Source organism: Rhincodon typus, chromosome 11 (genome assembly GCF_021869965.1).
Source record: "Rhincodon typus isolate 14 chromosome 11, sRhiTyp1.1, whole genome shotgun sequence".
Lineage (NCBI taxonomy): Eukaryota > Metazoa > Chordata > Chondrichthyes > Orectolobiformes > Rhincodontidae > Rhincodon > Rhincodon typus.
In genome coordinates, this window is record NC_063342.1 from 26991944 (window position 1) to 27010940 (window position 18997).

The 18997-nt window shown below is 42.2% G+C and overlaps 1 protein-coding gene across 1 annotated transcript; it reads left to right on the plus strand.

Annotated features, from left to right (window-relative positions):
- Positions 1-1578: 1578 nt before the first annotated feature.
- Positions 1579-11436, plus strand: jagn1a (jagunal homolog 1a). Its single transcript, XM_020511070.2, has 3 exons — positions 1579-1682; positions 3353-3463; positions 9392-11436. The coding sequence occupies exons 2-3, from the start codon at positions 3375-3377 to the stop codon at positions 9852-9854; spliced, it is 552 nt and encodes a 183-aa protein (XP_020366659.1). The 5' UTR covers positions 1579-1682; positions 3353-3374; the 3' UTR covers positions 9855-11436.
- Positions 11437-18997: the final 7561 nt, after the last annotated feature.

Here is an 18997-nt window from a genome sequence, read left to right on the forward strand (position 1 = left end):
AAGTTCACTGCTCTCCTCATGTGCTCCCTCAAACCAAGTTCAGGGCTCTCGCACTGTCTTACACTGAGTTCACCGTTGTCATCTTATGCCACCTCATACAGCCCACTTTGCTTCTCGTTCTGATACGGAGTTTTCCATCTTCTCTTATATTGTTTCATACTGAGTTCATCGCTCTATTCTAGCACTGCACTACACCGAGATCCCTGATCATTTTCATTGAAATGAGCATTGTCTTCAGACACTGCTTTTTGCTGACTTCACACACCATCTCATGCACTGCTTTATACAGACTTCCACATCTCTTCTCATGTTGCTTTAGTGGTATTATAGTATGATTACTAATCTGGAGACCCAGGCTAATGTTCTGGGGACCCAGACTCAAATCCCACCACAGCAGAGGGTGGAATTTGAATTCAATAACAACATGGAATTAAAAGACTAATGATGACCATGAAACCAATGCCAACAAAATCTGGTTCACTAATATCCTTTCGGGAAGGAAACTGTCATCCTTACCTGGGCCTGCTCTAGCCTACATGTGACTCCAGACCACAAGAGCAATGTGGTTGACTCTCAACTAACCTCTGGGTGCCAACTAGCCACCAAGACACATGACCAATTCCCACTGGTCTCAATACACACAAAGGACACAAATTCGAATGGGACAACACATCCACAATAGCACAAGCCAAACAGAGACATGCCAGGAAATTCCTGGAAGTCTGGCATTCCAACCAGAACTCCATCAACAAACACATTGAACTGGACCTGATATACAAACCACTGAAAAACAGAACCTGAAGTGATGGCAACCACCCAGCAAACTCAGGCATATAAACAGCAAGTGGTCCTTACTTCTTCCTTGTCAACCTTTCTGCAGCCTTTGACAGAGCTGACCTGCCATCCTCCTCCAAAGCATCTGCATTGTCAACCGGCTGGAAGGGATTGTTCATGGCTAGTTCCATTCTTATCCACGTAATCGCAACATTAAAACTTATACCAACTGTCTGGGAGAAGTGCATTTTTGGTGAGTATGTGTCACAGAAATGGAAAAGAAAGTGACATATATTTGAAAAATGAAACAAAAACAGAAAGTGCTGTAAATTCTCGGCCAGGTCACTTTCTGTTTTTATTTGAAAGTCGATGTCTTCGGTGAGATAACTGGGGGAAATAGGACAATTCAGCCTACAACCTCCTGAACTCCGTAATAAAAGCAGAAAGTGCTAAAGCATCTCAGCGTTCGTGAAGAGACTGCTTCGACTCCAACATAAATCTTCTTCAGAACTAAGCATCCAGGTTTCCTGACTTCCAGCTGTAACCGCACTACGTTAGGGTACGCTGGAACCTGCTGTTTGACTTACACTCCAGTCATGATATGGTATGGTAACTAAATGAACAAGGCCCATCGCCAGAGCTAACGGTCAATCAACGCAGCGGACAACCAGCGCAGGAACACGCGCCACTCGCGGACCTTCCGCCCAGCGCTTCGCGCGAGACGCGCATGGAGGATCTACCAATCAGAGTTTGGTGTCAATCTCACGTGGTGCTAACGTGTATTTGGTCGATTGGTGGGGGTGAGGGTGCTGTCGCGGTGCATAGTGGGAGCGGTTGCTCGGGCTGAGTCAGTTCACTGGCGGCGCGAGCGGGACGTGATCACGTTGGAGATCGGTATCGGTGGCCTGGTAATCACCGGGGAAGGGGATAAATAGGGATCGAATAATCATCGAAGGGGAGAGTAATTAGCGGAGCAGATGGGGGATAAATAGGGTTCGAATAATCTTTGAGGGGAAGAGTAATCTCCGGGGGACAAATAGTGATCGACCCGGGGAAGGGCGAACATAACCCAGCGGAGAAAGAAGGGGATCCACCCGAGGGAGGGGAAGAGTAATCACCCGGGGAGCAGGGATGTACTGGGGGTGGGGGAAGGAATCACAATGAGGCGGGCGGGCGTGGGTGGAGGATTATCAGTGGGGGAGGGAAATCACAGGAGAGATCGGATCACAGGTGGGGGTAAGTCGGGTAGGAGAGAAAGGAATGGAGACTGAGAGGGAGGCTGGTGGAAAGAGTATTGGGGCTGAGGAGAGGGTGTATTGAGGTCATTGAAGTGCGGTTGTAGGGATTTTGCGGGTGGATGCATTGGTTCCTGAAGCATAGGTAAGAAGATGCAGGAAGAGGGTGGATGTTGCAGCACAAAATCATAGAATCCCTACAGTGTGGAAGCAGGCCATTCTGCTTGTCATGTCCACACCAACCCCTTGAAAAGCATCCCACCCACATCCCCCTGCCCTATACCCCTACATTTCCCATGCCTAATCTTCCTAACCAACACATCCCTGGATGCTGTGGACAATTTAGTATGGCCAACCCACTTAACCCACATATCTTTGGACTGTGGGAGGAAACCAGAGCACCCGGAGGAAACCCATGCTAACACAGAGAAAATGTGCAAACTCCACACGGACAGTTGCCCGAGGCTGGAATCAAACCTGGGTCTCTGGTGCTGTGAGGCACTGCTAACTACTGAGACACCCTGCAGCCCAGCTTGTTGCCAGTTATCTAGTACATCTACCCCATTAATCCTACTTTCTTTCTCTTCCCATGGCCTTGTAATTGTTATCTTTTAGGTGATTATCATATCTCCTTTTGAAAGTTACTGTTGAGCCTGTTCCACGCCATCTTTTTAAATATGGGGAGGCAATGGCCTAGTGGTATTATTGCTGGACTGTTAATCCAGAGACCCAGATAATGATCTGGGGACCCAGGTTCAAATCCTGCCATGGCAGATGGTGGAATTTTGAATTCAATAAAATATCTGGAATTAAAAGTCTAATGATGACTGTGAATCCAATGTCAATTGTTGGAAAAACCCATCTAGTTCACTAATGTCCTTTAGGGAAGGAAACTGCCCTCCTTACCTGGTCTGGCCTACATGTGACTCCAGACCCACAGCAATGTGGTTGACTCTGAACTGCCCTCTGGGCAATTAAGGATGGGCAATAAAAATGCTGCCTAGCCAGCAATGCCCTCATCCCGTCAATGAATAAATGAAAACAAATATTGTTGTCCAAATCGTGACGTACTCATCGTTTATCTTAAAGTTACCAATCTTTCTGCCACTGGGAACAATTTTTCTTTAGCTTTCTTAATAATAAGTATTCTTGATGTTGAACATATTAAATCTTCTAATTTTCCCTGCTGTACGGAACAATATGAATGACATTCTCGCAGAGAGAAAAGTGAATTTAATTTTCCAGAAAAACTGAAGTTTTGCTTGAGATGAAGGAGTAACTCAAACCTTTCTGGGTGGCTTTAACCTGTTAGGTCACCTGTTAAATTTTGTCATTTGTCATAGGTCTGGAAGCTGATTGGCCACCATGGCGTCCCGTGCAGGCCCACGTGCAGCAGGAACAGATGGCAGTGACTTCCAACATAGAGAAAAAGTGGCTTCACATTATCAGATGAGGTATTATGCTTTTATGAATCATATTTATGCAGAACAGCCCAGAATTATGCCATATGCTTAAAAGGCAAAATGTTATGAGCTAATGGTGCAGATTGTGTAGTAGTACTGACTCACACGGAAAGGACAGGGGTTTAAGGCTTGTTAAATTGTCATCAGAGGGATCGAGCATGGACTTCACATGTCTAATAAATTCCTGTGCTGCAACCAGTTCATGACCCTACTGAAAGAAAAACACTTTTGAAAAAGCTTGCCTTTGTTGATTACTGAAAACTTAGTTACAACTTAATGTGCTAACTTCATAAATACCAACAAATGCCCACCTTGGTTTTGGGAAGCTAATTTTAAATTTGTGGAATATTGATAAATTCCAAATATCTAAAAGTAAGTTTGATTATAGTATATTTTAGCTTCTGAATAAATCTACTTACTTATTTTGCTCTTTGAAGACTTAAATTAAAATAAACGGATTCATGGTTTATTTCCTACTTTGCTGTCCGTGGCATTGCTTCAGTGTGATTGGCTGCTTATCCTGCTTGTGACATCACTGCTGAATGCCTGGAATTCTTTCGATTTGCACCAGGTTAAAGATGCTGTGTAAAATGGCAAGCCTGTGTCACAAATCACTTGACCTTTGTGAGCAGCTTTGGGGTCAGTGTCAAATGCTGACTGCAAATATACTGTAAATGTGAATGGTTTATTCACATAGATTACTAGACTCCATGTGCAGTCTAACCAAGGTCACAAAATTAAGCAAGGTATTTCATCAGTCTTAATTGCTTGTCTGATCTGCGTGTTAGCTTTCTGTTGACTTATCAATAACGTTGATGTGAAGGTGCTGGTGTTGGACTCGGGTGGACAAGGTCAAAAATCACACGACATCAGGTTAGAATCCAACAGGTTTATTTGAAAACACAAGCTTCAGGTGAAGTTCACCTGATGAAGGGGCTGCACTCCTAATGCTTGTGTTTTCAAATAAACCTGTTGGACTGTAACCTCTAACCTGTTCTTCCTCCCACCTATCCCCTCCTCCCACCTCAAGCTGCACCTCCATCTCCTACTGACCAACCTCATCCCGCCCCCTTGACCTGTCTGTCCTCCCTGGACTGACCTATCCCCTTCCTAACTCCCTACCTACACTCACCTTTACTGGCTCCATCCCCGCCTCTTCGACCTGTTTGTTTCCTCTCCACCTATCCTCTCCTCTATCCCTCTTCTATCCGCCTCCCACTCTCTCCCTATTTATTTCGGAACCCCCTTCCCCTCCCCCTTTTCTGATGAAGGGTCTGGGCCCGAAACATCAGCCTCTCTGCTCCTATGATGCTGCTTGGCCTGCTGTGTTCATCCAGCCCTGCACCTTGTTGTCTCGGACTGTAACCTGGTGTTGTGTGATTTCTGACCTTATTGATAAGGACACTAAAGTCCATTGTTGACCTATACTTTGTGATTGCTTATCATTTAAGTAATACTCTGCAAATCATGTTCCTCTGACCAAAATGAATAACTTCACATTTTTGCGCATTATGCTGTATGTGCCATGTTCTTGTCCACTCACTAAGTTAGTCCAATCTTCAGAAAACACTTTGCATCTTCCGCACAGCACACATTCCCATCTAGCTTTGTGTCATTTGTAAACTTGGGAAAATTGCATTGGTCCCCCACATCCAAATCATTGGTCTATATTTTGAACAGCTAGAGCTTAAGTATTGATTCTTACGGTGCCCTGTTAGTGACAGCCTACCACATGGGAATGACCCATTTATTCCTCCTGCCTGTTGGACAATTCTTAATCCATGTCTGTATAGGTAGTTCTATAATGCAATAGTTGCATTCTTATGTGCCCTCGCACTATAGAAAATTTGCACTATAGAAAAATCACTATTGCTGTACAATGAAAGTTTGCATTATCCAGGCAGCGTACAATATTCATCAATCGCGTTACGGCCAATTCATGTTAACAAAACATGCTTTATAGCAGAATTACCTGTACACTACTTTTGCTTTAATTTTTGCCAAGCAGCCTTCTGTGGAGATGTACAACAAAAGCCTTCCGAAGGTCCAAGTGTACTATGTTGACTTATTCCCATTTATCAATTCTGTTAATTAGATTCACATAAAATACAATTTCCTATTCACAACTCCATGCTCAAACTATATTATCCAAGTCAACACAAACAAAGTTGCTGGAAAAGCTCAGCAGGTCTGGCAGCATCTGTTATTTCGTGGGATGCCCTTTGCCCTTTTTTTAAACAATGGCATCGCTTTTGCAATCCTGCAGGCCCCTGTCAACAGCTTCACTATTTGCTTCCTCACTTCTCTCGGGATGCATCCTTTCCGCACCTTGCAACTTCTTTATTTATCACTATCGCTCAGTTGCTCAACATCCACATTTTCAACTGGGTCATTGTCTCCATCTTCTAACTTCATAAAGGCAGAATCAAGGTATTCATTTAGTACATCTGCCATGCCTTCAGTGATCTTTTTACCCTGCTTGTTCTTTAGGGGCCCCACTAATCTTCTATTATTGATATGTTTAAAGAACATTTTATTATTTGTTTTCACGCAGCCTGCCATCCTTTCCTCATGCTTCCTCTTATCCTTCCTTATTCCGGTCTTAGCCTGTCTCCAGCATTTAAGGCACTCGTCCTGATTTCTAATGCTATTAATATTATTCCAGTATACATCATATGCCCCCTTTTTCATATTTTCTCATTTAATATCCTTAGTCGTCCAGTGTACTGTAGCTTTGGATACCCTGTATTTATTTCTCATGGGTATGTAACTAGCTTGCACCCTTTTCATCTCTCTTGAAAGTCTCCTATTTTTCTTCCAATGTTTTATCCATCAAAATATCCCACACTACCTTTTTCCAATCTTCCTTAGGGTAATTGAAATCATCAACTTTCACAACTCTATTTGTCCTCCGATTTCCATAAACTGACTACAAATGCTTTCCTCTACTTCGTCATTCAAGGGCTATGATACTATCTTTGACCACGACTGCTACACCATTTTTTTTTTTACTTATCTTGTTTGTACTAAAATCTTTAAAATCCTTCTGTGTTAAGTATCCAATCCCACTCTGGCTTGAACCACATTTCTGTTAATGCCACTATGTCATATCCCCCACAGCAATTTCTGCTTTCCCAGTTTTGTTCACTAGATTCCATGCATTTGCGTAATACAATTTAACCCAGCCCTTATCTATTTCTTGCCCATTGGGAGATGACCATTTCTTTGTTCACTGTCAATATTCCGTTCTTCCCTCAATTCCTTTTTAGCATTCCCCACCTTCTGTCTTTAGTCTTCACTGGTACTTGCAAAACTGGGCTTGTTAGTCAACCCACCCCGCATTACAAGTTTAAGCCCATCTCCATTACACTACTCACTCTCCCAGCCAGAAGATTAGCTCCATTTTGGCTCAGATGAAGCCCATCTCTTCTGAACAGCTTTCTCTTTTCCAAAAGCAATCCTAGTGTGCCAAAAATCTAAACCCCTCACCTCTCCACCGTCTCTTAAAAGCCATGCATGTACCTCCCTGATGTGCATTTGTCTAAATGGTGAAGCTCATGGCACAAGTGGTATTTCTGAGATTACTAACTTGGAGGTCCTGTGTTTCAACCTGCTGCCTAACTCCTGAAACTGATTGTACAAGTCCTTGAAGCTGCCCCTCCCTTGTTGGTTCCACATGAACTACAACCACTGATTGTTCATCCTTCCACAACTTAAACCAGCCGCTCTGTTATGTGCTGAACCCTTGTACCCTGGAGGCAACAGAGGACTCTCAATCTCAACTGCTAACTAGATTGAGTATCCCTTGAACTATTTTGTCCGTCGTTGCTGCCATCTTTCTACTCTGCCTACCAGCCTTTCCTTCCTAGAGTGGCTTCAGGCACCATGGTACTGTGATTTTCCCTCTAACCATCCATCCTGGACTCAGTCATGTTGCTCACGAAATAGGATCTAAAATTACATTTCTGTTCAACAGCTCCAAGGGACCCTGAGTTTTCTGGACCTGCTGTTGCTTTGCCTTTCGATGAATAGTCACCCACTCTCCTGTCAGCTCTATACTCCTCCTTGCCTGTCTATCACGATATGGAGTGATGATCCTCTGATGCAACTGGTCCAGAAATCTCTCGCCTTCTTTATGGTATGCAGTGAAGAGAGTCAGCCATATGTTGTTCAAGGACTGCAGTCCGCAGGCACTTCTTATAGGTGTGACGGTCCCGGATGTCTTGTGGTTTCTTAAATGCCACACACATCACAAGCTTCCCCAGAGTCCCTGCCATTTTTACTGGTCACAATGACGCACACTGCTGACGCTCTGCTGTTTCTAAGCTACAAGTAAATTTTCTGACAGTGCCTTTTTCTTTCTTTCTTTGGTTTGAGGAGGAGAGTGGGAGGGAAAAACTACAATAATGTAATGATTTGGCCTTCACCATTCTTTGACATTGGGTCCTTTGCAGTCCCCTGCTCTTTTGTGATGAGCGAGACAACTTCTCACTGTCAATGTCTAGTGGATGTTCTTCCTCCTTTTGAGCACCAGGTTCTCTGTGATCCCCTCCTCGGGTATGATGAGTAAAATGCCTTCTCCCAGAATCCTTCCCAGTCACTTCTCACTACCGCCCTCTTTCATAATTTATTTTTTTTCAACTTTAACATCCCGGCTTCAACTCATTTTAAAAATGAATGTCAATTTCTATCATATTATGCTTGCTTTTTTTTTTCACAGCACCTCTTTTCTAATTGGTACCTCAACATATTGTTTTAGAAGACTATCTCGAACACAGTCTAGAAACTTAGCCCCCACAACAATAGCACTCATTAGGTTTACCTAATCTATGTGCAGGTAGCACTCCCCCATGATTACTGTATTACCCATGCTATGTGCAATTGCAAAATTCTAATATCACATGCAGACTACTATTATTATTTGATGGCCTATAAACAGCTCCTACCAATGTTTATTGCCCCTTGCTGCTTTGTAGTTGCACCCAAACAAATGCCACATTTTGTTCTTCCAATATGCGATCCTCTTTTACTGATTCAACCCTTATTTATCAGTACACCACATCCTTTTCCTTTTCTCCTGTCCTTTCTAAATGTCAAATATCTGAGTATTCAGTTTGTAACCATGTTTCCATAAGGGTGTAATTAGATTATATTGATTTGTGTCAAATCATCTACATTATTGCAAATACTACATGCCTTAAGGTAGTGTCCTAAATCTAATCTTTCTGGCATTATTCCAATTTAAGAGCATAGCTGATGTTCACCTTCAATTTGCCTGCCTTCTAATTTCACTTGACACATTTTGCTTTCTGTTATCAGCTTTGATACATTCCAATTTGACCACCCCGAAACCCCCATCCCAGACCCCTGACAAGCTAGTTAGTACCAGAAAGCTGGGAATTGTTGTACTGCTATACAGTGTCAGAAAAATTAATGTTGTAGATTGCAAAAGACTGGACAATGGGAGAAAAAGAGAGTTAGAGGGATAACCAACGAACTTAATGATGTGGGAACAAGCTGAAATGATGACTGTCATAAAGCAGTTCTGTTTGTGGATTTTGGTAAGAAGGTAGAAGCAGGCTGTACTTTTCAGATTTTCTGAATCCATAGTTTTTTACCTTTGTTTTGCATATCTGGATCACGTGTCCTTTGGAAATCCTACAGGCAAGTAACCTGAAAAGTGACTCAAAAAGTCTCCATTTGGAAAGCAATGGCTCAAATCTAGAAGCCTATATTTGTCAATCCATGGTGTAATAAAAGTACTTTCAAGGTGATTTATATCATTAAATTAAAAGAGTCCACTACATGCAACAACTATATTTTTTCCTAATAAAAATTAAAGAAATTTGTATATCATTATCTTGAGTGCTTCTTTATAGTGAAGGAAATTAATTTAAAATGTTTTTTTTTCAATTCCAGTGTGACTTTGAAGTCTGAGATCAAGAAACTGATAGTTGCACACATGGTAATTTGGACATTGCTCATTCTTCAGGTTATTGTCAGTCACATGAAATTGGTGTCACATGACCTGATAGCTATGCCATACCAATGGGAATACCCCTACCTGCTGAGCATCATACCATCCATCTTTGGTTTTATATCCTTTCCTCGAAACAACATCAGTTATCTTGTGCTCTCCATGATCAGTGCAGGGCTGTTCTCCATTGCTCCTCTAATTTATGGTACCATGGAGATGTTCCCCATGGCACAACAGCTCTATCGGCATGGCAAGGCCTACCGCTTCATCTTTGGCTTTTCTGCTGTAGCAGTCATGTACTTGGTCTTGGTTATTGCAGTGCAAGTTCACGGCTGGCAGATCTACTACAGCAAAAAGTTACTGGACTCTTGGTTTACTTCCACACAGGAAAAGAAAAAGAAATAGTTGGTGGATGAATACTGAGACCTGGTCAATGAACAATGTAAATATAATGGGACTGTATCAGTCCTGTAAATAGTGTTAATAGTCTAGTGTTTAAAGGCTGTAGATTGTTTTGTGTATGCTGTTTTGTTATTAAAACCATCTTTGTATCCTAGTGCATCTGCTTCCACGTAACTTAAAACTGACAGTGGTATGTCTCCTCCAGGACATTTGGTGCAAATGTTATTCCATACTGTGGATGTCAGTGTGATGCTTCATACTCCATTTAAGGATAAAACACAATTACTAAACTGTTGGGAAATGCAGTAAATTCAGAAATGTTTCCAGTGAACCTGATTTTATTGAAATCAAAGATTTGATTGTACTTTGAGTTGAAATGCTGTAACTTGTGATTTTTCAACAGGACAAACATTTTGTTTTTGGTTTAATTGGCTGTGAAAAGCTGCTGTTAAGATTTTTTTATAACTTAATTTAGTCTTGCTAACTAATTAAGCATAAGTTATGTGGCTGATAGAACCGTTACATAGCTTTGGGACTTGTGCTATGCCTCGTCCAGACTGTATTTAAATACAATCATGATTGGATAGAATGTTGAGACCCATAAGATTTGTTCACTCCTTGAAGATCAAGTCAGCCTTTTCATTTACCATGAAAGCATTCCAAATTAACTGAACTATTTAATTAAAAATACTTGTGCTAACGCAATTAAAAGAAGTTAAAGTAGCTATGTTAGTAATTTCAGTAAAGACCAACATATGACAGTACATTTAACCCTTTGCATATACTTTAAGTTGTGTTACACAACTCTCTACATTCTGGATATAGCTCCTGTGCATTGTGCAGTCTGTAATGTTGCATATAAAACCATCTCTGTGTATATTGGATCTCATGATCTCAAGTGTAAAATATATCAAGTGGCCAGTGGATTTTTTTGCATCTGCCTTATTTACTACAGGAAGGCAAATCTTGATATGTGACACAACTATAATATTGTTTGCCTTCAAAGAAATGTAGAGGCTGTCAGCACACCTGCAATTATTTAATAATAACAGCATGCCTACGTAAGAGTCATCGTGCTGAGTAAAAGTGGACTTAATTCCATTGGCAAGTTGTAATCTGGCCTAACAAAATGAGGTGGATTCCTGCTCCATATTCAAACAAACTTGAGGAAAGAATTTCGTCCTGTTTATTTGTGGAGCTGGAAGGAAGTTTAACAGTAGAAAAACACAGATGGAAGGCCTGATAATTGTGGGGAGCATGGGTTGCATTTTAGTTGCTGCAGGTTTGATTTTAAGGCGAGGAGCTTCACATCTAGCTGTCAGACAAATGAAAAAGTTAGGTATAGTTCATTCTAATTTGAGCAAAGTTTGTGTTTTATTTCCAAATGGGCGTCAGTGAACTTAATTTTTTTTCTGATTTTCATTATTTCATATTGTGTTTGCCACAATGGCAGAAAATTGGGTGCATTGCTTAATTCAAAGTTATGTGGTCGTGTAACATAATTTAATTGAGGTCTAATGTAAATGGGATAACTTGATGCATATGTATGTGTTTTGTGCTTTATGAATAAAATTGAGTCATCATACATTTGTCTTTGTAGATGTAATTCATCAGTTTGTCCTGTACATCACTTTGCAAATCTTTAATTGGGTGAAGGATTACTGTTGAAAAACTCTGAATCATTATTAATATTTTTAGTGACAAGGTGTAAACAAAGGGGCTGGTCTTCCACTTCAGGAAGTGGAGTAGAGGGCACGCCCCTGTCTGCATCAATAGTGCTGAGCTGGAGATGGTCGAGAGTGTCACGTTCCTGGGAGTGGTGATCGCCAAACAATCTGTCCTCGTCCACCCACGTCAACACAACAGTCAAGAAAGCACAACAATGTTTCTACTCCCTCAAGAGGCTAAGGAAATTTGGCATGTCCAAGAGGCATTCTCCAACCTTTATAGATGCCCCATGGAAACCATTCTATCTGGACGTATCGTGGCATGGTATGACAACTGCTGTTCCCAAGACTACAAGAAATGACAGGCATGAACACAGCCCAAACCATCACAAAAACCAGCCTCCTATCCATTGACCACAGCTATGCACCCCACTGCCTCGGGAAAGCAACCAACATAGAGACCCCTCCAACCCTGGATATAAAAGTTTGAATACATATATGCACAGATTCAAAATGAGCTTCTTCCCTGCTGTTAGACTTTTGAATGGACTTCCCAAATGTTAATTCTAATCTCTTTTTGCACCTTCTCTGTGACTGTAACAGTGTATTTGTCGCTCTGTTCTGCTACCCTGATGAACTACGTTTGGGACAGTTTGTCTGCACAGTTCGCAAAGCAACATTTTATGCTGTTTCTCAGTACTCATGACAAAATAAATCACTTAAACTCTTAAAAATCAAACCAACTTTCAACTCTATCATACAGTAAATAGTTACAAACTCGCAACAAAAAAAAATTTTCATTCACATTCCCCAAGTTTTTAGAAAGAAAAGCAATTTTAGTTCCAGCATATTGAAATTGAGAAAAGAATGAATTACTCTGATTTGTAATATACTTCAACTTCTATTCCTGACCTTGCTGCCTTATAGTCCCAAAATTATTAATTGAAGCAGGTAGTTCAGAATTGACAAATTAGTATTTGAAAATTTTTACAAGATGGTTATATTGCATATTACCATAGTCAAATAAATACAGCTTGTCTCTCTACAATATAAACTTAATTTCTTCAACTTTCGTTTCATTGTAATGCTGGCAAACCTTTGAAACCACAATAATTGCCAATATGCAGCAAGTGCACTACACTGAGATTAAGTGACAACTTTAAATTGGTTTACCAGCGTAATTCCTTCCACTAAACTTTAAGAATTATCCAATTGCATCATCACATCTAATGTTGGACATTGGGTTTTGGTTAGTACCCTGCTTTATGTAAACCACAAAAGGGATGTGTTGTGAATTACTCAACAAAATAAGTGACAGCCATTCACTGGTTCATTTCTCAGGTAAATGTCATGACCAATCTGTCAACTTGACCAATTTAAAATATAAACAAAGTCTGGCTGACAACTGTTATATCAGTTTTAATTGGTATATTCTCCATGGTAGTACCTTTACTATTCAGCACTGTTCTCTCAAGCAGCATAAATGTTGGTTTCCACTTCTGTTGTGAAATGTCCTGATGAGTGAAAGACAAACTTCCAACATTTACCCTGTCTCGCTCTGTAAGAGTCTGAAATGTTTCAAATCACCTCATTCTTTTAAATTCCAATAAATGTAGTGTCAACCTGTTTAATCTTTGCTCATAAGACACTCCTTCCCACTGGGGATCATCCAAGTGAACCTTCTGTGAGTTGCCTCCAATGAAATAATATATTTTCTTAAATAAGGGCAGCAACACTGCTCACTGTGCTTCATAAGTGGTTTCACTAGTACTCAGTCGTAACTGTTCTGATGAGGAGACGTTATACTCCCAAGCATCCCGGATGTCTGCCCTTTTTCAAACAATGCTCTTTCTCCCCCTCTGTCATCCAGACAACCCTCCATCGCGCCTCCTACATTCCCCACTCTACAACTCTTAACCACCACCCTCCCTCCAAACATAATAAAGATAGGGTCCCCTTTGTCCTCACTTTCCACCCACCAGCCTCCGCATCCAACATATCATCCTCAAACACTTCCACCAACTCCAGTTAGACCCCACCACCCGGAACATCTTCCACTCCCCACCCCTCTTTGCCTTCCCCAAGGACCATTCCCTTCACCACTCCTTAGTTCACGTCACGCTCCCCAAAAACCATTCCAACACACCCAGTACCTTCTCCCTGCAACCATAAAAGACGCAACATCTGCCCACACGCCACCTCCATTCAAGGCCCTAAACAGCCCTTCCAAGTGAGACAGCTTCACCTGCATCTCCTCCAACCTAGTCTATTGCATCCAGTGCTCCCAATGTGGTCCTCTCTACATCAGTGAGACCAAACGTGGACTAGGTGACCATTTCACTGAGCCTCTCTGCCTGGCCCATAATGGCCAACATAACCTCCTGGTCCCCACCCATTTCAACTCCCTGTCCCACTCCCTCTCCAACATGTCCATCCTCAGCAACTCAGAACGCAAACTTGAAGACCAACACCTTATCTTGCGCCTGGGCACCCTACATTGTGTTCTCCAATTTCAAATAACCTTGTGACCCATCCCCTGCCTCTCCTTCCAGCCCCACCTCCTCCCTTCCATTATACCTTCTGACCCTCCCTTCCAACCACCAATTGAATTCATCCCTACCATCGACCAATCACATTGTACCTACCACCAGTGTCCACCTATCACCAACATTCCACCTCCACCCCTTCTCCCCTTCTTTATCTGCAGCCCCCCCTACCCCCACATCCAGTCCTGATGAAGGGTAATACCCGAAACATTGACTGCTCCTTTCCTCCAGATGCTTCCAGCCTTCCATTTGTCTACCTTGGATTCTAGCCTCTGCAGAGATAGTAGGAACTGCAGATGCTGGAGAATCTGAGATAACAAGGTGTAGAGCTGGATGAACACAGCAGGCCAAGCAGCATCAGAGGAGCAGGAAGACTGATGTTTCGGGCCTAGACCCTTCTTCAGAAAGTTTCGGGTCTAGGCCTGAAACGTCAGCCTTCCTGCTCTTCTGATGCTGCTTGGCCTGCTGTGTTCATTCAGCTCTACACCTTGTTATTCCAGCCTCTGCAGTTTTTTTGTCTCTGTCCTTCACTAGTACCTTGTACAGTTGCAGTAAGATTTCCCTACTGTCATACACCAATTTGCTTGAAATAAGGGCCAACATTTCATTAGCCTCCCTGATTACCTGCTGCACCCGTGTGCTAGCTTTCAGTGGTTTCATGCACCTTTGTGTTGCAGCTTTCTGCAGATTTTCTTCATTACACTGTTCTTTTGTTCTCCCATCCAAAATGAACAACTTCACATTTTCTCCACACTATACTTAATTTGCTAACTGTTATCCGACTTACTTAGCCTATCAGCATCTTTCTGTAAACTGTTTGTATCCCTCACAATCTGTCTTTCCACCTGTTTTGAGACATCTGCAAATTTGGTTACAGTACATTTGATTTCTTCCCATTAATATACATTGTAAACACTTGCAGTCCCAGCACTGTTCCATGTAAAACACCACCGGTTATAGGTTGCCAACCTGAAAAAGACCCCCTTATCCCCACTCACTATTTCCTACCCATTGGGCAATTCTCCTTCCATGCCAATATACTACCTCTAACACCCTGGGCTCTTATGACTTAACTTTTTGTGAGGTACCTTGTTGAACGCTTTCTGGAAGTCCAAATACTTACATCTGTTGGTTCCCTCTATCCACTGTGGTATGAGTTTAGTTAGGCTACAGCTCGAGTACTGTGTGCAGTTCTGATCACCACCAGATGTGATTGCACTAGAGAGGAGATTCACCAGGATGTTGCCTGGGCTAAAGTGTTCCAGCAATGAGGAGAGACGAGATAGGCTAGTATTGTTTTCCTTAGAGCAGAGAAGACTGAGGTGCGTGCTGGTTGAGGTGTACAAAGTTATGAACAGTGTAGATAGGAAAAAGCTGATGACATGAAGGTTGGTGGAGTTGTGGATAGCATGGAGGGCTGTTGTAGGTTACAACGGGACATTGACAGGATGCAGAGCTAGGCAAAGAAGTGGCGGATGGAATTCAACCCAGAAAAGTGTGAAGTGATTCATTTTGGAAGGTCAAATTTGCAGAATATAGGGTTAATGGCAGGATTCTTGGCAGTGTGGAGGAACAGAGGGATCTTGGGATCCACATCCATAGATCCGCCAAAGTTGCCACTCAAGTTGACAGGGTTATAAAGAAGGCATATGGTGTGTTGACTTTCATTGGCAGGGCAATTGAGTTTAAGAGCGGCGAGGTTATGCTGCAGCTCTATAAAACCCTGGTTAGATCACACTTGGAATATTGTGTTCAGGTCTGGTCGCCTCAGTATAGGAAGGATGTGGAAGCTTTAGAGACGGTGCAGAGGAGATTTACCAGGATGCTACCTGGACTGGAGGGCAGGTCTTATGAGGAAAGGTTGAGGGAGCTAGGGCTTTTTTCATTGGAGCGAAGAAGGATGAGAGGTGACTCGATAGAGGTGTACAAGGTGATGAGAGGCATAGATAGAGTGGATACCCAGAGACTTTTTCCCAGGGCGGAAATGACTATTATGAGGGGGCATAATTTTAAGGTGATTGGAGGTAGATATAGGGGAGATGTCAGAGGTAGGTTCTTTACACAGAGCGTTGTGGGCGTGTGGAATGCGCTGCCAGCAGTGGTAGTACGGTCAGATACATTAGAGACATTTAAGCGACTCTTGGATAGGCACATGGGTGATAGTATAATGTAGTGTAGGCAGGGTAGTTTGATCTTAGTAGGATAATAGGCCAGCATAACGTCGTGTGTCTAAGAGCTGTACTGTGCTGTGCTGTTCTATGTTCTAACCAGCCCAACAAAGTCCAAAACCCAACACATCAAGTTCTTCCCTTTAGTAGAGGGGTCAATAACCAGGAGGTGTAGATTTAAGGTAAAGAGCAGGAAGTTTAGAGAGAGAAGTTAAGAAAGAATTTTTCCACCCAGTTGGTTGTTTGTATCTGATACTCACTATGTGAAAGGGTAGTAGAAGTCGGAATGATCACATTTACAAAGTATTTAGATAGTTACTTGAAATGCCACATGATTCAAGACTACAAATGAAGTGATGGAAAATGGGATTAGCATAGCTAGGTGCTTGATGAGAGGTGTGAACATGTTTGGCCAATGGCCTCTTTCAAAGCAGTGTGATATTCACCAGGTGGAACAGTCTCAAGGGCTGAATAGCCTACTCCTGTTCCTAAGTTTCTCCTTCTCCTTCCTAGGCAGTTCCTCTGGATTGTGGATAACTTGCTACCCCTCTGTTTCGATTCTGGTTATTATAGATTTAAGAAGGCAGTGGAGTAGGACACTCCAGCCAGAGCTCGTTGCCTCAGTCCATTCCTTTTCTTATTTTTCTCGTTTTTTGCTTCCCAGGCGGGAAAACACACCAACGCTTCATCAGAGGCTGCACTGAAGATGTTACCAAGCATGGTAACGAAACATCTGCGAAACAAGAAACCAGCTTGGCAAGCCAACTAACCTCAACACCCACAACCCGAGCTACAGATCTACTCCAAAACCTTTCTCCTTTTTTGTCTCTCATGTTTTGTTTTTCTTTCTGCTGTCTTTTTCTTCTTCTGCCAGCAGCCTGGAGTAGAGCTCAGGTGGCTAACGGAAGAGTGATGGTGACCTGGAGCAAAGTGGGAACAAACAGCGGCCCTGGAACAGGGACAGTCAGTGAAGTGGGGATGACATACAGTGGGCCCGGAGCAAAGATGGCTTCTGGTTGGGAACCAGTGGAGCCTGGTTAGACCATGTGGAAGCCCTATAGAAAGACTGTAATGCCTGTCTTTTTCAGCTTTATTTCTCATTTTCTAATTTGTACTTATGTATATCTGTAATGCAGTGTAACTCTTTTTCTTTATTTTCTCTATTTTAGTATGTAAGATTTGTACCTCGGTACTTTGTGCCTAAGATGACGCTGTGTGTTGGTGACATTGTACACTTTTCACTGTACTCCTGTTCTTCTGTAACTTGAGTAAATATGACAATGAACCTAATTCTAATTCGTCTGAGATGGCTGCTAAGACCAAAGTATGATTTCCAGACTCTACCTCATGTGGAGCTCATGGTGCTTGAAGGTTTGGGTAAATGGATTGTTTGGAGGTTGGTGCTGTCCCTCCGAAGCCTTGACTTCATCTCGGCTCATTCCTGATGTGTAATTTCTCAATACGCCTGGCCTGTTCCAAGTAAGTCTTATCGTTTGGCTCCATCACAAGGTAGGATTTCTCATGAGTTGGAAGGTATGTTTGACCTCTTCAGCAATGTTCTGGGGACTGTCGCCTGAGGAGTCTCTAGCCACAACTGAGTTCCAATTACAGCAATTGTTTCGAGCATCTAGTGTCAGGCATATGAAAGCAGAAATGCCAATTCTCTAGAGTTTGCAGGAATTAATTCTGTAAGTTTTACTGCACAGCATTAAATTGCAGTGCTTCCTTCCAGGGGAAGTGATGGACCAGTGGTATATCACTAGACTATTAATCCACAGACCAAGGTAATGTTCTAGGAAGCAGGAAGGCTGACGTCTCGGGCATAGACCCTTCATCAGAAATTTTTGATTTCTGATGAAGGGTCTAGGCCCGAAACGTCAGCCTTCCTGCTCCTATGATGCTGCTTGGCCTGCTGTGTTCATCCAGCTCTACACCTTGTTATCTCAGATTCTCCAGCATCTGCAGTTCCTACTATCTCTAATGTTCTAGGAACCTGAGTTTAAATCCTGTCATGGTAGTTGGTGGAATTTGAAATCAATAAAAAAATTCTGGAATTGAGAATCTAATGACAACTACAAAACCATTGTCTGGAAAACCCCTAAAATAAAACAAAGGATTGCAGATGCTGGAAATCTGAAAAAAAAATTGCTGGAGGAAACTCAACAGGTCTGGCACCATCTTCTTAAGAACAAGAGAGAAGGGTCACTGGACCTAAAATGTTAACTCTGCTTTCTCTCTACAGATGCTGCCAGAACTGCTGAGTTTCTCCAGCAATTTCTGTTTTTGCATCAGGAAAAACCTATCTGGTTCACTAATGTCCTTTAGGGAAAGAAGCTGATGTCTTTACCTGTCCTTACTGGTGGCATCTATCTGACTCCAGGTTTACAGCAATGTGGTTGGCTCTTAACTGCCCTCTGGACAATTAGGGATTGATAATAAATACTGGCCTAGCCAGCAACACCCACAATCTCATGAATATTTATGTTAAAACACCAGATTGTGATTTGATTCCTCTCAGCTGCCAAGCAGAAATCACATTTTAGCAGCGTTAATTGATATTGACATTGACAGTGTTAATGGGCCGTGGAAAAGGCTAGAACCAAAATATTCTGCAGATGTGAAAATACCAAGCTTAATGATTTACAAATAATAAACATAAATTGAAGCAGAATATAATTGAACTAAGAACACATTACATCAGTGTGTTCTATTATTGGAGTGGACAATGACAAAATAATTCTACTTGACAAAAATATTTCCATTAT